At 54.1% G+C, this 15,610-nt stretch overlaps 1 protein-coding gene across 2 annotated transcripts; it reads left to right on the forward strand.

The window, feature by feature from the left end:
- Positions 1–676: 676 nt before the first annotated feature.
- On the forward strand, positions 677–6,650 carry ADAD2 (adenosine deaminase domain containing 2). 2 transcript variants are annotated; one of them, XM_003272489.4, is made up of 11 exons: positions 745–1,153; positions 3,506–3,748; positions 3,943–4,083; positions 4,434–4,481; positions 4,570–4,695; positions 4,761–4,941; positions 5,025–5,192; positions 5,310–5,539; positions 5,621–5,864; positions 6,141–6,261; positions 6,356–6,460. In XM_003272489.4, the coding sequence occupies exons 1-11, from the start codon at positions 745–747 to the stop codon at positions 6,458–6,460; spliced, it is 2,016 nt and encodes a 671-aa protein (XP_003272537.3). The 2 variants fall into 2 exon arrangements, with proteins under 2 accessions (XP_003272536.2, XP_003272537.3); XM_003272488.4 differs by lacking the exon at positions 3,506–3,748 and having other exon boundaries at positions 677–1,153; positions 4,791–4,941; positions 6,356–6,650.
- Positions 6,651–15,610: the final 8,960 nt, after the last annotated feature.

Raw genomic sequence — 15,610 nt, forward strand, 5'->3', positions numbered from 1 at the left:
AAAAAATTTTATTTATGTATTTTTTGAGGCGGAGTCTCGCTCTCTTGCCCAGGCTGGAGTGCAGTGGCGCAATCTCAGCTCACTGCAGCCTCCCCCTCCCAGGTTCAAGCCGTTCTCCTGCCTCAGTCTCCTGAGTAGCTGGGACTACAGGTGTGCACCACCATGCCTGGCTACATTTTGCATCAAATGGCTAATTCTTGGCCTGAGAACACTTATGTTTGGCTTCAGAAAGGCCTGCAGTTAAATTTTATATCCAACGATCCTGCTGACAGTGTGAATCCCTAATTCCTGTGTTGAAGTCTCCAGGCTCAGCCAGTCAAGCAGCTGAGCAGCCTCTGATGTGGAGGTGCCTAGGGGCCTAGGACAGGAGCTAGAGTGTGAAACTGGACCTGAGGGCTCCAGATACTCCTCCCGCGCCTTCCAGGCTCCGGGACCACCCACGGTTAAAGAAGAAGCTGCTAGAGCAACCCCTCACCCACCCGCCGGAACTTCCGTCCAGGCCATGGGACGTTGGTCTCAGCCATAAGCATCCAAGCTGCCGCAGTTGGGAGACTGGCCTTCCCATTGGCAGGATGTACTGTCCATCACAGTTCTAAGGGCTCTCATTGGCCAGCGGTATGGCAGGGGTGGAGCTCACCACGCTTTATCCGCGTGCTCCCCACGTGAAGGCACCCGCCCTGCGCGTGTGAAAGGGCGAGAGCAGCGGGAGATAGGGCCCAGCGCCTCAGATCTTCGTTGGTGGCCATGGCTTCGGCTTCTAAGGGCGCTGCCGACGGCAGTGGCAGGAAGCCGCGCCTGGCTGCATCATTGCCGATCAGCCCGGAGCCCCGCCCCTGGCGACCGCTACCCGCCCGGGCCCAAGGTGCCTGGGAGCCCGCGCCCGCGATGGACCACGCGGAGGGCGGGTGGCCCCAGGTCTCGGTGCTGAGGGACATTGGGCCTGAGGCAGGGGCCGGAGGCAGGGAACCGGGGGCAGCCCGGGCATGGGAAAACTTGGGAGAACAGATGGGGAGGGCCCCGAGGGTCCCTGTGCCCCCCGCAAGGCTGAGCCTGCTGCTCAAAGACCCACCTGCCAGCCAGGCCGTGTCCTTGCTCACGGAGTACGCGGCCAGCCTGGGCATCTTCCTGCTCTTCCGGGAGGATCAGCCACCAGGTGAGGCCGGGCCGGGGCGTGGGTGTGCCAGAGGGCAGAGCCACGGAGAGTGGGTCCTAGGACGTGGGGAGGGGGTCTGGGGAAGGTGGACTTTAGTCCCTATGCTCAGAGACACCGCCAGAGCAGGACCTGGCCTGAGCTTGGGACCTTGGGGTGGACCCTGCTGTGAGCAGCGATCTCCAAGGATCACCAGCCACACCAGATGCTCAACTGTGAAAGGGTCATGGCAGGTGAACGTTCTTCCCACCCGACTTCCAGGGAGGTTAAGGCCCCCTGGTATTTCTGCATACGTTTTTAGAGCCACTTAACATGCAATTTAAGTTGCCATGCTAGCACTGGAGATACCGGAATGGAAGCCACTCTCCTGACTTAAAGACGTTATTAAGCACAGTTTAGTAAGGGTAATGAATACCGTGTACATGATGCAGAGGTAAACCGTTATTTCCTCTTCTTCAGTACATACCCCTCAAATCCCTTAACTCAGAGTGGTTGTTTTGTTTTGTGTTTTGGATTTTTTTTGAGACAGGGTCTTACTCTGTTGCCCAGACTGGAGTGCGGTGGAACAAGCTTGCCTCACTGCAGCCTCCGCCTCCTAGGCTCAAGTGATACTCCCGCCTCAGCCTCCCGAGGAGCTGGGACTACAAGTGGACTCCACTACACCTGGCTAATGTTTGTATTTTTTTTGTAGAGATTATGTGGTTTTACCATGTTGCCAAGATTGTTCTTGAAGTCCCGGGCTCAAGCTATCCGCCCTCCTGGGCCTCCAAAGTGCTGAGATTACAGGCTGAGCCACCACACTTGGCCCAGAGTTTTAATTTAAAAGTTAATTGCAGACATTATGCTCCTTACCTGTAAATACATTCACGTTTTTTTGTTTGTTTTTCTTTTTTCTTTCTTTTTGAGATGGAGTTTCACTCTTGTGGCCCAGGCTGGAGTGCAATGGCATGATCTCAGCCCACTGCAACCTCTGCCTCCCGAGTTCAAGCGATTCTCCTACCTCAGCCTCCCGAGTAGCTGGGATTACAGGTGTCCACACCAAGCCTGGCTAATTCATTTTTGTATTTTTAGTAGAGATGGCGTTTCACCATGTTGGCCAGGCTAGTCTCAAACTCCTGACCTCAGTTGATCTGCCCGCCTTGGCCTCCCAAAGTGCTGGGATTATAGGCGTGAGCCACCTTGCCCAGCCCTCTTTTTTTTTTTTCTTTGAGACAGAGTCTTGCTCTGTCACCCAGTTGGAGTGCAGTGGTGAGATCTCAACTCACTGCAACCTCTGCCTTTCAAATTTCAACGATTCTTGTGCCTCAGCCTCCTGAGTAGCTGGAATTACAGACTTGTGCCACCATGCCCAGCTAATTTTTTTGTGTTTTAGTAGAGATGGGGTTTCACCATGTTGGACATGCTGGTCTTGAATTCCTGTCCTCAGCCCCAAAAAGTGCTGGGATTACAGGAGTGAGCCACTGTGCCCGGCCTCATGTATATTTCTTAAAAACAAGGGCATCTCTTATGTAACTACAATACAGTTATCAAATCCTGGAAATTTAACATTGATATAATACCATCTTCTAATTTCTATTCACATTCAAATTTTGCCAGTTGTCCCAGTAATGACCTCATGGCCATTGTTTCCCACCCCAGTGTGGCGTTACAGTTAGCTGCCACGCCTCTTTAATCTCTTACCTGAAACAGTTGCTGTCTTTGTCTTTCACAACTTTGATGTCTTTGAAGAGTAAGGGCCGGTAGTTTTGCAAATGTCCTTCAGCTTGGGTTTGTCTGTTTCCTCAGAACCGAGTTCAGGTGATGTGTTATTGAAGTGAAGTCGAGTCCTTGGCCACGCATCTCACCAGGAGGTGTGTGATCTTGGTTTGTCCCCTGGCGATGGGAGCTGTGGGGATTTGACTAGGGTGGCGTCTACCAGGTGTCTTCACTTTCTCCTTTGTGCTGAGTAGTCATCCAGGGGAGGCATTTGGAGATCATGTAGATATCCTGTCCCCATAACATTGTCACTTGTGGTGTTAGAAAATCATGCTTTGATGGTTCTCCCCAGAATCAGTCGCTGTTAGGATGGCAGCCATGTGCTGGTTTTCTAAGGCCAGCATCCCTTCCACGTCTGTCTGTGGTTGCTGGTTTTGATGCCCGTTTAGAGCAGACAGATCTCAGTGCTAGTGAGGAATGCTGAAACGGGTTCCCTTCCAAAAGGGAAATCCCCAGAGGGGCAGTCCTTGGGAGAAACAATTTAGCAGCAAGTACTGTGAAATTAAATAACCCTGCACCTTTGACCATGTGATCCCAGTTCCAGATTTTTCATCTCTCTTTTGTGTTATAAATAACATCCAAAATGATACTGTTTCATAGAAAAAGTGTTCAAATATAGAGCCCCTGGAGGAGAGGAATTGAAACCAATGTGTCTTTGGCAGGTGGGAGTGCTCAGAGCCTTCCTCCTGAGAACAGGGTGGTGTGGGCTCTGGGGAGGGGACCTGGATTTGGGTCCTGACACAACTTGGGCAAACCGCCTGCCGTTTCTGCTCATCTGTGAAATGGAGTCATGCATCCCTGTTGTGGAGGAGTTGGCTGAGGACTTGGTTGAGTCGGCGATGGGTCACAGCCTGCAGAGGCACCCAAGGATGTGTGCTGCATGGGGTGGCGATGGAGCCCGGTGGAGGAAGGGAAGGGCGGTCAGGGTCTCATTATTCTGGCCCGTCCTCGATGTCAGGTGTCAGGAGGAGGCAGAGGTGGTACCTGTCACGGGGCAAAGGCCAGCGGGCTCCTTCCTCACCTGGCTCCTTCCCCAGGTCCCTGCTTCCCCTTCTCTGTGAGCGTGGAATTGGATGGGGTGGTCTGCCCTGCAGGCACTGCCAACAGCAAAACAGAGGCCAAACAGCAGGCCGCGCTCTCTGCCCTCTGCTACATCCGGAGTCAGCTGGAGAACCCAGGTAATGGAGGGAGGGCCAGGCAGCTGAGCCGCAGCTGGGGACAAGAGGCCTGAGGCCGGCAGTCTTGTGGGGAGGCTGAAGTGACTGTGCGTGTGAGCAGGAGGTGGGTTGCTGCATGAACCATCTGAGCATCAGGACATCACCTGCAGGGAGCTGGGGCGGGGGACATGTGCCGGTCCCTGCTTTCATGTCCTCTGGGGACACTGGGGGTGGGGACTGCTAGAAGAGCAGCTCGTGGAATGTCCTGTGTCTGGAAGATGAAAACTTCCTCTCCCCGCCTCCTTGGCTTCCTGAGGGATGGAGAGTGGGCCTTGGCACCCACACCAGCCTGCCCTCCTTGCCTCTTCCAGAGTCCGCGCAGACCTCCAGCCGGCCTCCACTGGCCCCGCTAAGCGTAGGTAGGTGAGCTCTCGCGGACCCAGGCTGTAGTGTCGAGGGGAGAGGCGTGGGCCCCCCTTCTACCTGCACTCTCTCGCCCTGGCGCAGAGAATATCCTGACCCATGAGCAGCGCTGCGCAGCGTTGGTGAGCGCCGGCTTTGACCTCCTGTTGGACGAGCGCTCGCCATACTGGGCCTGTAAGGGGACCGTGGCTGGAGTCATCCTGGAAAGGGGTAGGGATTGCCCCAGCCCCGGCCCTGGCCCCCTGGGAAGGGCCCCCTGAAGCTCCTTGCCTTAGGCTGGGCTGTCTCTGCCCCTTCCTGCACAGAGATCCTGGGTGCCAGGGGCCACGTGAAGGAGATCTATAAGCTGGTGGCCCTGGGCACCGGCAGCAGCTGCTGTGCTGGCTGGCTGGAGTTCTCAGGCCAGCAGCTCCACGACTGCCATGGCCTGGTCATCGCCCGCAGGGCCCTGCTGAGGTGAGGGGCAGTGGGATGGGCGCCTGACAGCAGCCTTCGCCAGGACAAGGTCTTCCCAACCGCCCTCTGCCTGTCACTCCTAGGTTCTTGTTCCGGCAGCTCCTGCTGGCCACACAAGGGGGCCCCAAGGGCAAGGAGCAGTCCGTGCTGGTCCCCCAGCCGGGGCCCGGACCCCCATTCACCCTCAAGCCCCGAATCTTCCTACACCTCTACATCAGCAACACCCCCAAGGGCGCGGCCCGTGACATCTAGTATGCAGGGCACCTGGGGCAGGCGGGGGATGGGGCTCCCTTGGTTGGGCTGCTGGGTGGGGGCCAGGGTCAGAAGAGCGGCCGTGACGCTGGTGTCTGTCCCCTCCCGGCCCACAGCCTGCCCCCCACCTCGGAAGGTGGCCTCCCGCACAGCCCGCCCATGCGCCTGCAGGCCCACATGCTCGGGCAGCTGAAGCCTGTGTGCTACGTGGCGCCGTCGCTCTGTGACACCCACGTGGGCTGCCTCTCAGCCAGCGACAAGCTGGCACGCTGGGCCGTGCTGGGGCTGGGTGGTGCCCTGCTGGCCCACCTGGTGTCCCCACTCTACAGCACCAGCCTCATCCTGGGTGAGCACGTGGCAAGGGCTGGGGGGTGAGAAGGGAGGGCACGGAGGTCACTCACCTTGTCCTGTCCCTTCTGCCCTGCAGCTGACTCATGCCACGACCCTCCGACTCTGAGCAGGGCCATCCACACCCGGCCCTGCCTGGACAGTGTCCTGGGGCCATGCCTGCCACCTCCCTACATCCGGACTGCCCTGCACCTGTTTGCAGGGCCCCCGGTGGCCCCTTCCGAACCCATCCCTGACACCTGCCATGGCCTGAGCCTCAACTGGAGCCTGGGGGACCCTGGCATCGAGGTTGTGGATGTGGCCACCGGGCGTGTGAAGGCCAAGTAAGACGGGCCCCTGGGGCCGGGCTGAGGAGGGGTCCTGGTGATGGAGGGCTCCATGCATGAGCTTCCTCACCTCAGTCTAATCCCAGCGCAACCCGGTAGCTCAACCCCTTGGCTCAACCCCTTACTAGCTCTGCAGTGGTGGCCACACCTCTGCCTGCCCTGTGACTCCTGTGACATTGTCACAGTGTGAGAGGAGGTAGTGTGAGGTGTGTAGCAGGCCTGCTGGTCCAGCTTGTATCTCTCTGATCTCAGTGGCATCCTCTCTTCATCCAGTGCCACCCTGGGGCCTCCCTCCCGTCTCTGCAAGGCCTCCTTTCTCCGGGCCTTTCACCAGGCGGCCAGGGCTGTGGGGAAGCCCTACCTCCTGGCCTTGAAGACCTACGAGGCTGCCAAGGTCGGTCCCCCCCAAGTCCCGGTCCCTCTCCAGCCCTGCAGTCCCTGCCCCATGCAGGTACCCCTCTCACCCCACCTCTCATCTCCCGCCCTAGGCTGGGCCCTACCGGGAGGCTCGCCGGCAGCTGTCTCTCCTCCTGAACCAGGAGGGCCTGGGGGCTTGGCCCTCGAAGCCACTGGTGGGCAAATTCAGAAACTGAAGCCGGCCTCGGCGGGACCAAGGTCCCGGAGCCAAGCTGTACCCCTGCTGGGGGAGTGCCCTATCTGAGGAGGGTTGTGGGGAGAACATGGGTTGTGCAGGGTGAAACTGGGGCTGGAGGGAAGGAGGGGCCTCCTGTGGTTGGGAAGCTGCTGCTGCACGTTTGGGCTTGAATAAAGAAGTATTTCTGGTCCCTGTGTGTGTAGTTGGCTCTGTGTGTGTGTGTGTGTGTGTGTGTGTTGGGGCGGCCAGGGGCCCTTTGTTTGCGGGGAGAGCCCCTCACTCCTCCTTTGGGAAGCCCTGTGTTCACTGGGTTCCCACCTGGATCCTCTCACTGAGCCACTGAATTGTCACCAGAGCCCCTGTTCACAGGGCTGGAGGCAGGTTTAGGAGGGGAGATGACCTCCCCTGGTTCCTCCTGTTTTCCAGCCTGTGTGCTGGAGGAGACCACTGGGGCCACGGGTGGTGGGTGTTGGAAAGGGCGGGAGGGCAGGCTGCTTGGGGGTGTGAGCATTTTATTTGGTTCTCTGGCCACTATTGGGCCTCCAAATCCTTACCTTTCTGGGCCCCCAGGATGTGTGGGAGCGGCAGAGAACACCCTTCCCTGGTCAGAGCTTCAGCTGCCCTGGCCGTCGAGGGTGCTGTGGGGGTCTGGGCAGCCCCATGTTGAAGGGCGCGGGGAGGGCATGAGCAGCATCAGTCCTTTCCCTGGGCTGCCCGGCTGTTTGACCTGGGCGAGGCATTGGACTGCTAGAGCCTGCGTCTTCCACCGTGGAGAGGGACAGTGCTCCTGCCCGGTGTGGGCTCGGCAGTTCTCTCTCCTTTCCCCCCAGGGTAGCATAGTAAGCCCACATGGCAAGCAGGCACTCTGTTGACTCTGGACGGGGAGAGAAGATGGTAACACTAAAAGCATGTGCGCGCACGTGCACACCCACACATGCACACACACCTGGAGCCTCTCCAGCATGGGCACTATATCCGTTGAGCCAAGAGCACAACAGCTTTGAAGTCCAGGGACCTGGGGCCAGGGATGGTAGAGGACCATGGCCAGCCCTGTGACCCCCACCCTGTGACTCCCTCCCTGCATCCCCAGCAGTTGCAGGGTTCAGAACCACAGGCTGCTCTCCCATGTGGGCCTTGGGACACTGATCAAAGATGGTGTGATGGTTAATTTTGTGTCAACTTGACTGGGCCAGGGGATGCGCAGATGGCTGGTAATGCATTATTTCTAGGTGTCTGTGGGGTGTCTCTGGAAGGGATTAACATCTGATCATTGGGCTGAGTAAGAAGATTGCGCTCCCCAATGCGGGTAGGCACCATCCAATCCACTGAGGGCCTGCAAAGAACAAGCAAGCAGAGGAAGGTGAATTCACTCTCTCCCCTTGAGCTGGGACATCACAACTCCTGGGTCTCTGGCCTTCAGACTTGGACCAGGACTCACGCCATTGGTTCTCCCAGTTCTCAGGCCTTCGAGTTTGGACTAGAACACCACCACCTGGGCCCCCAGCACTCACACAGCAAATGGTGGGACTGCTTAGACTCCGTATCATGTGAATCAATGCCTTGCAATACATCTCTATATATCCTGTTGGTTCTGTTTCTCTGGAGAACCCTGACCAATGCAGACAGCTCCCTCCAGAGCTGTCACTCAGGGCCAGGCCTGATGTTGAAGTCGTGAGATTGGGTCCTCTCCCTCCAACCCCCTTTTGTCTCTGCCACTGGGTGTGTGTGTGTGGCCGTGGCCATGGCCAGCCACTCAACCTCCGTGCATGTGGGTTGACTCATCTTGAGAAATAATCAGAGGGCTGGTCTCAGGGGTGTGTTCCTGGCCAGCCTGCCCATCCGCGGGCCTGGGCTGTCCCTCTGCTTTCACTGGGCTCATGCTGTCTCCTTTCCCCACAGTGACGATGACATGGGAGAATCTGAGGGAGGTGGGGTAGAGGAAACAGCACCAGTGGACAGATCAGATAGCTCCAGCAGGCCCCGGCCTGATGCGTGGCGTATCTGTTCTGTTTTAACCTCCCACAGCTCACCATGATAGATGCAATCATTGCCTCAGTGTACAGGTGAGGAAACTGGCAAGGTGCACTTAGGTAACTTCTACAAGAGCCTCCAGCACCTGAGGTGGGCTGGAGCTGGGGTAATGTGCAGGCTGCCAGGCTTCCAAGCCCTTCAATTGCAGTCACCACCCAGGGCTGCAGCTGGATTTCCTTACATGACCTTAGATGAAACTCTGAACCTCTCTGAGCCCCAGTTTGCTCATTTATAAAACAAGGACTAGGTGATATCCTTCCTAAGGTTCCCTCGCGTTCTGTGCTCTGCTGTTTCCCGACTGCTGCAGGAGGTCAGGAGGATGCCCAGTGCTATTACAGGGAAGAGCTGCAGGCTGGCAGGCTGCGGGGAGGCGAGGCTGGAGCTGGGGGCATCAGGCCGGGAAAATGGCAGGCGGGAGGGCCGGAGAGGGGAGCTGAGGCAGGAGGAGCTGCAATTCACACGTGCAAAGGACAGGAGGTGAGCCCTTGCTGAGGGAGGAGGACTACAGAGAGGGGCATTTGCACCAGCCGGAAGGGTCCACGGGGCCTGGAAAGCCAGGAAAGCACCGATTTCTTGTTTGAGAAGAAAGGATTTTTACCTTTAGTTTTTGCTTTTTTAAAAAAACAAAAAACAAACAAAAAACACTTCTCAGGCCAACCTTGAAATAATGATTTCTCATGGCTCTTTTCTTTCAGGGATGGAGCGGGGGGTTTAAAAACACCCAAGCCTATTAGCCTGTGTGTTACACATTGCTTTCCCCAGGACATAACTTAAATTGATTTACTTTTTGTACTGCAGTAGTAACTACAACCAAATCTGGAAATATACCAGCCATTTCAAACTTCAGTTTGAGGCAATGAGCCTTTTGGTGTTCATTAATCACATAATCACTGGGTAAACAAGTTATTCAAATCGACATTAACTCTGTTGTGTTCCACCAAATAAGTAATATTTGTCCTCACATTGCATAAATCTGCTTGTCCAATGCTTTCCTCCCAAGACAGTCTTTTCATGACATCAGAGTCGCTCAGTTCTTTGGACTCAGCTTGTTCATTACTGCGGGGTGATGATGAAAGCTACTTTTGAAATGCGGATCTGTTAATGTCCAGTTGGCTGTATCTCCTCTGGGTGTAAGTTTTGCCAACAGTAGCATATTTGAATTGGGAAGTGATGTAATTTCACTTGGCACAAGTTCTGCCTCCTCTGAGTGCCATCCCGTCACTCCGTCCTTCCTCCTGCAGCTCAGGGCACTCTCTGTTCCGTGCTGACCTGTGTGTTGTCTTCACTCCGGGACAGAGTGTGCTGAGTGGAAGCGTGGACCTGGGAAGTCTCTGGGAGGCCAAGGCGCCGCTCTGCCTCCCCAGTCCTCAGCTTCCCCACTTGCCAACTGAGACAGGATCACAGACATGCAGCCTGCAGGGCCATGGTGAGATGAGGTGGGAAGCGCGCCTGGCACTGTTCGTGGCTCTCTCGGCAGCCCTCAGCAGTCACTGTCTTCAGGCCTGTATGCCATCAGCTCCCAGCACGGGGCCTTGTGCATTTCTCTCCATCTCGTCCTGTGGGGTCTCCCACATAGAAGGTGCCCAACAAACAAGCACTGAATGGAAAATTAGTTAATTAGAGGATCACTGGCAGGAGTGTAACCCACCCCTATATAGAGAGACCAGAAACCCTGTCCTCAAAACCCTGAAGACACTTTGAAAATTTCTATTGTGCTCTGAGCCCTTTTCCTATGCCCTGGAGCAGTCAGTGAGGACCTAGAGGAAAGTTAGTGAGAGTCTAGAGGAAAGCACATTGTTACCCTGCCTCATCGTTTAGTGGTGAAATTACCTTTTTGTTTTAAAAGATACATATATTTGAGATTTATCTATCTATCTGTAGCCCAGGCTGGAGTGCAATGGAACGATCTTGTCTCACTGCAATCTCAGCCTCCCGGGTTCAAGTGATTCTCCCACCTCAGCCTACTGAGTAGCTGGGACTACAGGTGCCTGCCACCGTATCTGGCTAATTTTTGTATTTTTAGTAGAGATGGGTTTTCACCATGTAGGCCAGGCTGGTCTCAAACTCCTGGCCACAAGTGGTCCATCCGCCTCGGCCTCCCAAAGTGCTGGGAATATAGGCATAAGCCACCGTGCCCGGCCTAAAAGATGTTTTTTATGTCCATTTTCCTGGATATCCAGAGGCAGCAGGATGAAGTACCCTTCCCTCTGTGCCACACACAAACATTAACTCAAATTGGAACACACACCTAACTCAAGAGCCAAAACTGCAAAACTCTCAGAAGAAAACATAATAGTAAAATTTTATGACCTTGAGTTAGGCAAAACTTTCTTAGATATGTCATCAAAAGCATCATGATAAATGAAAAAATAGAAAAATTGGGACTCCATCGAAATAAAAACCTTAGTGTTTCAAAGGGTATCATCAACAACGTGAAAAGAAAACTCACAGAATGGGAGGATATACTTGCAAATCATTTATCTGATAAGGGGCATATACCTACAATATATAAAGAACTCTTACAGCTCAGTAATAAATTCAACCCAATGAATAGGCAAAGGATATGAATGGACATTTCTCCAAAGAAGATACTGAGGCCAGGCATGGTGGCTCGGGTGTGTAACCCCAGCACTTTGGGAGGACAAGGCAGGTGGATCACCTGAGGCCAGGAGTTTGAGACCAGCCTGGCCAACTTGGTGAAACCCCATCTCTACTAAAGATACAGGAAAAAATTAGCCCGGCATGGTGGCAGGTGCCTGTAATCCCAGCTACTCGGGAGGCTGAGGCAGGATAATCGCTTGAACCCGGGAGGCAGAGGTTGCAGCGAGCCGAGACTGTGTGCACTCCAGCCTGGGTAACGAGCAGAATTCCATCTCAAAAACAAATAATATTAACTAAGAAGATACTCAAATGGCAAAAAACACATGCAAAGATGCTCAGCACCATTAGCCATCAGGGAAATGCACATCACCATGCAAATGACAGCCGGGGGTGTTGGTGTGCACATGTGGTCCCAGCTACACGAGAGGCTGAGGCAGGAGGATCACTTGAGCCCAGGGGGTCGAGGCTGCGGTGAGCTATGATTCTGTTACCCTGTACTCCAGCCTGGATGACAAAGTGACATCCTCTTTTAAATAAAATGCGGTATCACTTTACCCCCACTAGGATGGCTATAATAAAAAAGGCAGATAATAGCAAGTGTTGGTAAAGATATGGAGAAATTAGAATCTTCGTGCACTGCTAGTGGGAATGGAAAATGCTGCACCCTCTGCGGAACACTTAGGCAGTTTTTCAAATGATCAAACATAGTTAATATGTGACCCAGCCATTCCGCTCTTAGGTGTAAACCCAAGAGAACAAAATATATGTCCACTCACAGATCTATACACCAGAGTTCACAGAAGCACTATTCATAATAGCCCTCAAATGGAAACAATTCAAGTGCCATCGACTGATGAACGGATAAAGGAGATGAGGTTCATCCATATCATGGGAACTATCCAGTCATAAAAGGAGTGAAATAGTGACACATGCTACAACATGGGTCAACCTTGGAAACTTCATGCTGAGTGAAGAAAGCCAGACACAAAAGGCGATGTATTAGATGATTTCATTTACCTACAATATTCAGAGTAGACAGATTTGTGGTGGCCTAGGTGTGGGGGGAATGGAGGAATGGTGTGTGTGTGTGTCTGCTAATGGATGTGGGATTTCTTTTTAGAGTAATGAAAAATGTTCTAAAATTGAACATGGTGATGGCTGCACAACTCTCTGAATACGCAAAAACCATTGACCTGGATGGAGTTCCAGACTAGCCAGACCAACATGGAGAAACCCCGTCTCTACTAAAAAATACAAAAATTGGCCTGGCGTGGTGGCTCACACCTGTAATCCCAGAGGCCAAGGCAGGCGGACCACAAGGTCAGGAGTTCGAGACCAGCCTGGCCAATATGGGGAAACCCCATCTCTACTAAAAATACAAAAAAACTAGCCAGGTGTGGTGGCACATGCCTGTAGTCCCAGCTACTCAGGAGGCTGAGGCAGAAGAATAGCTTGAACCCGAGAGGCAGAGGTTGCAGTGAGCCAAGATTGCACCACTGCACTCCAGCCTGGGTGACAGAGCAAGACTCTGTCTCAAAAAACAAACAAACAATCTGGGTGTGGTGGCTCACACCTGTAATCCCAGCACTTTGGGAGGCCAAGGCGGGTGGACCGTGAGGTCAAGAGATCGAGACCATCTTGGCCAGCAAGGTAAAACACCATCTCTACTAAAATTACAAAAATTGGCTGGGTGTGGTGGCGTGCACCTGTAATCCCAGCTACTTGGGAGGCTGAGGCAGGAGAATCGCTTGAACCCAGGAGGTGGAGGTTGCAGTGAACTGAGATTGCACCACTGCACTCGAAACTGGTGACAGAGCGAGATTCCATCTCAAAACAAAACAAACAAAAACAAAAATTAGCTGGGCGTGGTGGCAGGTGTCTATAATCCCAGTTACTCAGGAGGCTAAGGCAGGAGAATCACTTGAACCCAGGATGTGGAGGTTGCAGTGAACTGAGATGGTGCCACCGCACTCCAGCCTGGGCAACAGAGTGAGACTCCATCTCGAACAACAACAAACCATTGATTTGTACACTTGGGTGAATGGTATGTTAATTATATCTCAGTAAAGTGGTTATGTAAAACAACTTAAAATTCCATTTTCTTGAAAGCCAGGGTTTCTACTACCACGCATTGCTATCTTGAAAGACCTGAACTTGGCCAGGCGTGGTGGCTCATGCGTGTAATCCTAGCACTTTTGGGAGGCCGAGGCGGGCAGATCACGTGAGACCAGCCTGGCCAACGTGGCGAAACCCCATCTCTACTAAAAGTATAAAAATTAGCCGAGTGTGGTGGCATGTCCCTTTAGTCCCAGCTACTTGGGGGCTGAGGAAGGAGAATTACCTGAACTTGAGAGACGGAGGTTGCAGTGAGCCAGGATCACACCACTGCACTCCAGCCTGGGCAAAAGAGTGAGTGAGACGGTCTCAAATTGAAAAAAGACCTGATCTTCCTGATGTCCTTGTGCCTGCCTTGGGTGCATGCTCGGACGCTATGGCAACAAAAGCCAGGTGCTGCGGCTCTCATAGGAGTTTATTCCCCGCAAGGCAGTTTGGAGTAGACGGCCCGGGACTGGACGGGTGTCCGCTGCCCTCACCTTGAGAAGTGGCCTCCTCTTATAGCTGACCCACAGGTTCCTCATCCCCCTGCTCACTTTCCTGGTGGTCCAGACTTAGTCACAGGCCATACCTCACCACAGAGGTGGCTGAGAAATGAGTCTAACTGCAGCTCCGCATGTTTCATTACTAACAGGACAGTGCGCGGTGCTGGGGAATGGTGTTGGCAGGGTCAGTGGTCTTTCTCACAGGGTGCTGGGAAGGACTGCCAGGCCCTACCCTGCTGGACCCCAGAGAGAGGCCTGGCCATGGCAAGGGAGCCTTCTGGCTGCATGGACCCAGGTCGCATGCCCAGTGTCACCCTGGGGGGTGCCACCCTCTATCCCCTCCTGCCCTGACCTCATCTCGTTACTCTGCTCTGTCACTTTCTCTACTCCAGACACAATGGCTGCCATGATCAAGTATGTTCCTGCCTCTGAACCTTTGCATGTGCTGTTCCTCCTTCCCCAAAGTGTGTCCTCCAGAGGCCCCCACACCTCACTGCCCTCCCTCCTCCAGGAATTCTCCAATGTCATGGCACAGTGAGGCTTTCCAGGGTCACCCTTTGCAAAATTGCAACCTCTGCTTAGCAACCCCCACATGTCCCTGCTTTCTTCCTCATGGTTACTTGTCTCTTCTGTTCCTGGCTGGACCACCCAGGGCCTGGAACCGTGTCTGGCACAGTGAAGACTCCGGGTGAATGAACGCAGAATACATTTGAGAGCAACAGCAGCCGACAGTGCCGGGAATGCCACAGCCCAGCGGCCACAGTCTGGCACCCCAGCCACTTTCTGCGGCCTCACCCATGCCCAGTATCCTCTTCCCAGTCTGGAGTCCTCGTGCCAGCTAGTCCTGACACTCTCCCAGGGACCCTGGAGTTAGCTCATTTATTTTCCAAAGACCCCAGGGTCTCCAACTCAAACACAAGTATCCAGCACGCAAGAGCGGGTGTGAGGCTTCCTAGGCAGGTAGGTAGGAAGGCAGGGGCCAAACACTCCTTGTGAGCGAGACTGTGTCCTTTCCTCTGTTCACTGCCTTGTCCCTGGTGCTGACCACGGGGCTGGTGCACAGTGGCACTTGGCAAGATGAGGGAAGCGGGGACCGCTCCAGGGAAGGGATGGGCACTCACATTCACAGCACACCTCCTGCGCGTCGGGCCCTGAAGGGAGAAGGCTTTAGGACACACGCATACAGCTGAACAATGATTCCCAAGGTCACTACGAAAAGGAGATGTTTCACTGCATAACAGAGGAGGTGTTGGCTGAGAAGACATCAAACGTGGATGGCAGGGTGAGGTGGCGACTGGGTCTGAGTGCGTGTTTCTCCCTGTGAGTATTTGCTAATGCGCTTTGGGAGCAGATTCTCCCTCCCAGAACGGCAGAGCAGCAGGGCCGGCCAAGGCAGCTGGAAAGCCCAGACTCCTCACCCCCACCAGGGTCAGAAGCCAGTGCTGGTCTGGATGCTTCGGTGTGGCAGGCCAGGTGTCACTCACGCAGGCCTCCGTAACAACAGTTTCAGCACTGACCGAGCGGTTCAGTGAAATAGTAAAAGCTGAGAGAGCCAGTGCCCTTCTGCAAAGGCTGGAATGTCACAAAAGCCCACCAAGAGCTTTGCCTGGGCCTTTCCTGGGCCTTGAAGCATGACAGGATCATGAAGGACTTCTTAACGGGACCCATTTAGATTCAAAGAAGTCTTACTGTGGGTCTGAAGAAGCTTCCCAGGCCTCCACAAACAAGGCTTCCTGGGGACTAAATGACCTACCCAAACCTCCATGATTTAGCAGGAAAGATAAGGGTAATCACCCCAGCACCTGGACCCATTTAGGTTAAGTAAATTTACTGAGGCTGCAGAGGAAGAGGTTCAGAACTCAGATCTTAGTCATAAATTAAAAGAAGTTAATCACTTATGTCTTTAGATGAATGCA

This window comes from Nomascus leucogenys, chromosome 2 (genome assembly GCF_006542625.1).
Source record: "Nomascus leucogenys isolate Asia chromosome 2, Asia_NLE_v1, whole genome shotgun sequence".
In the NCBI taxonomy this organism is placed as follows: Eukaryota; Metazoa; Chordata; class Mammalia; order Primates; family Hylobatidae; genus Nomascus; species Nomascus leucogenys.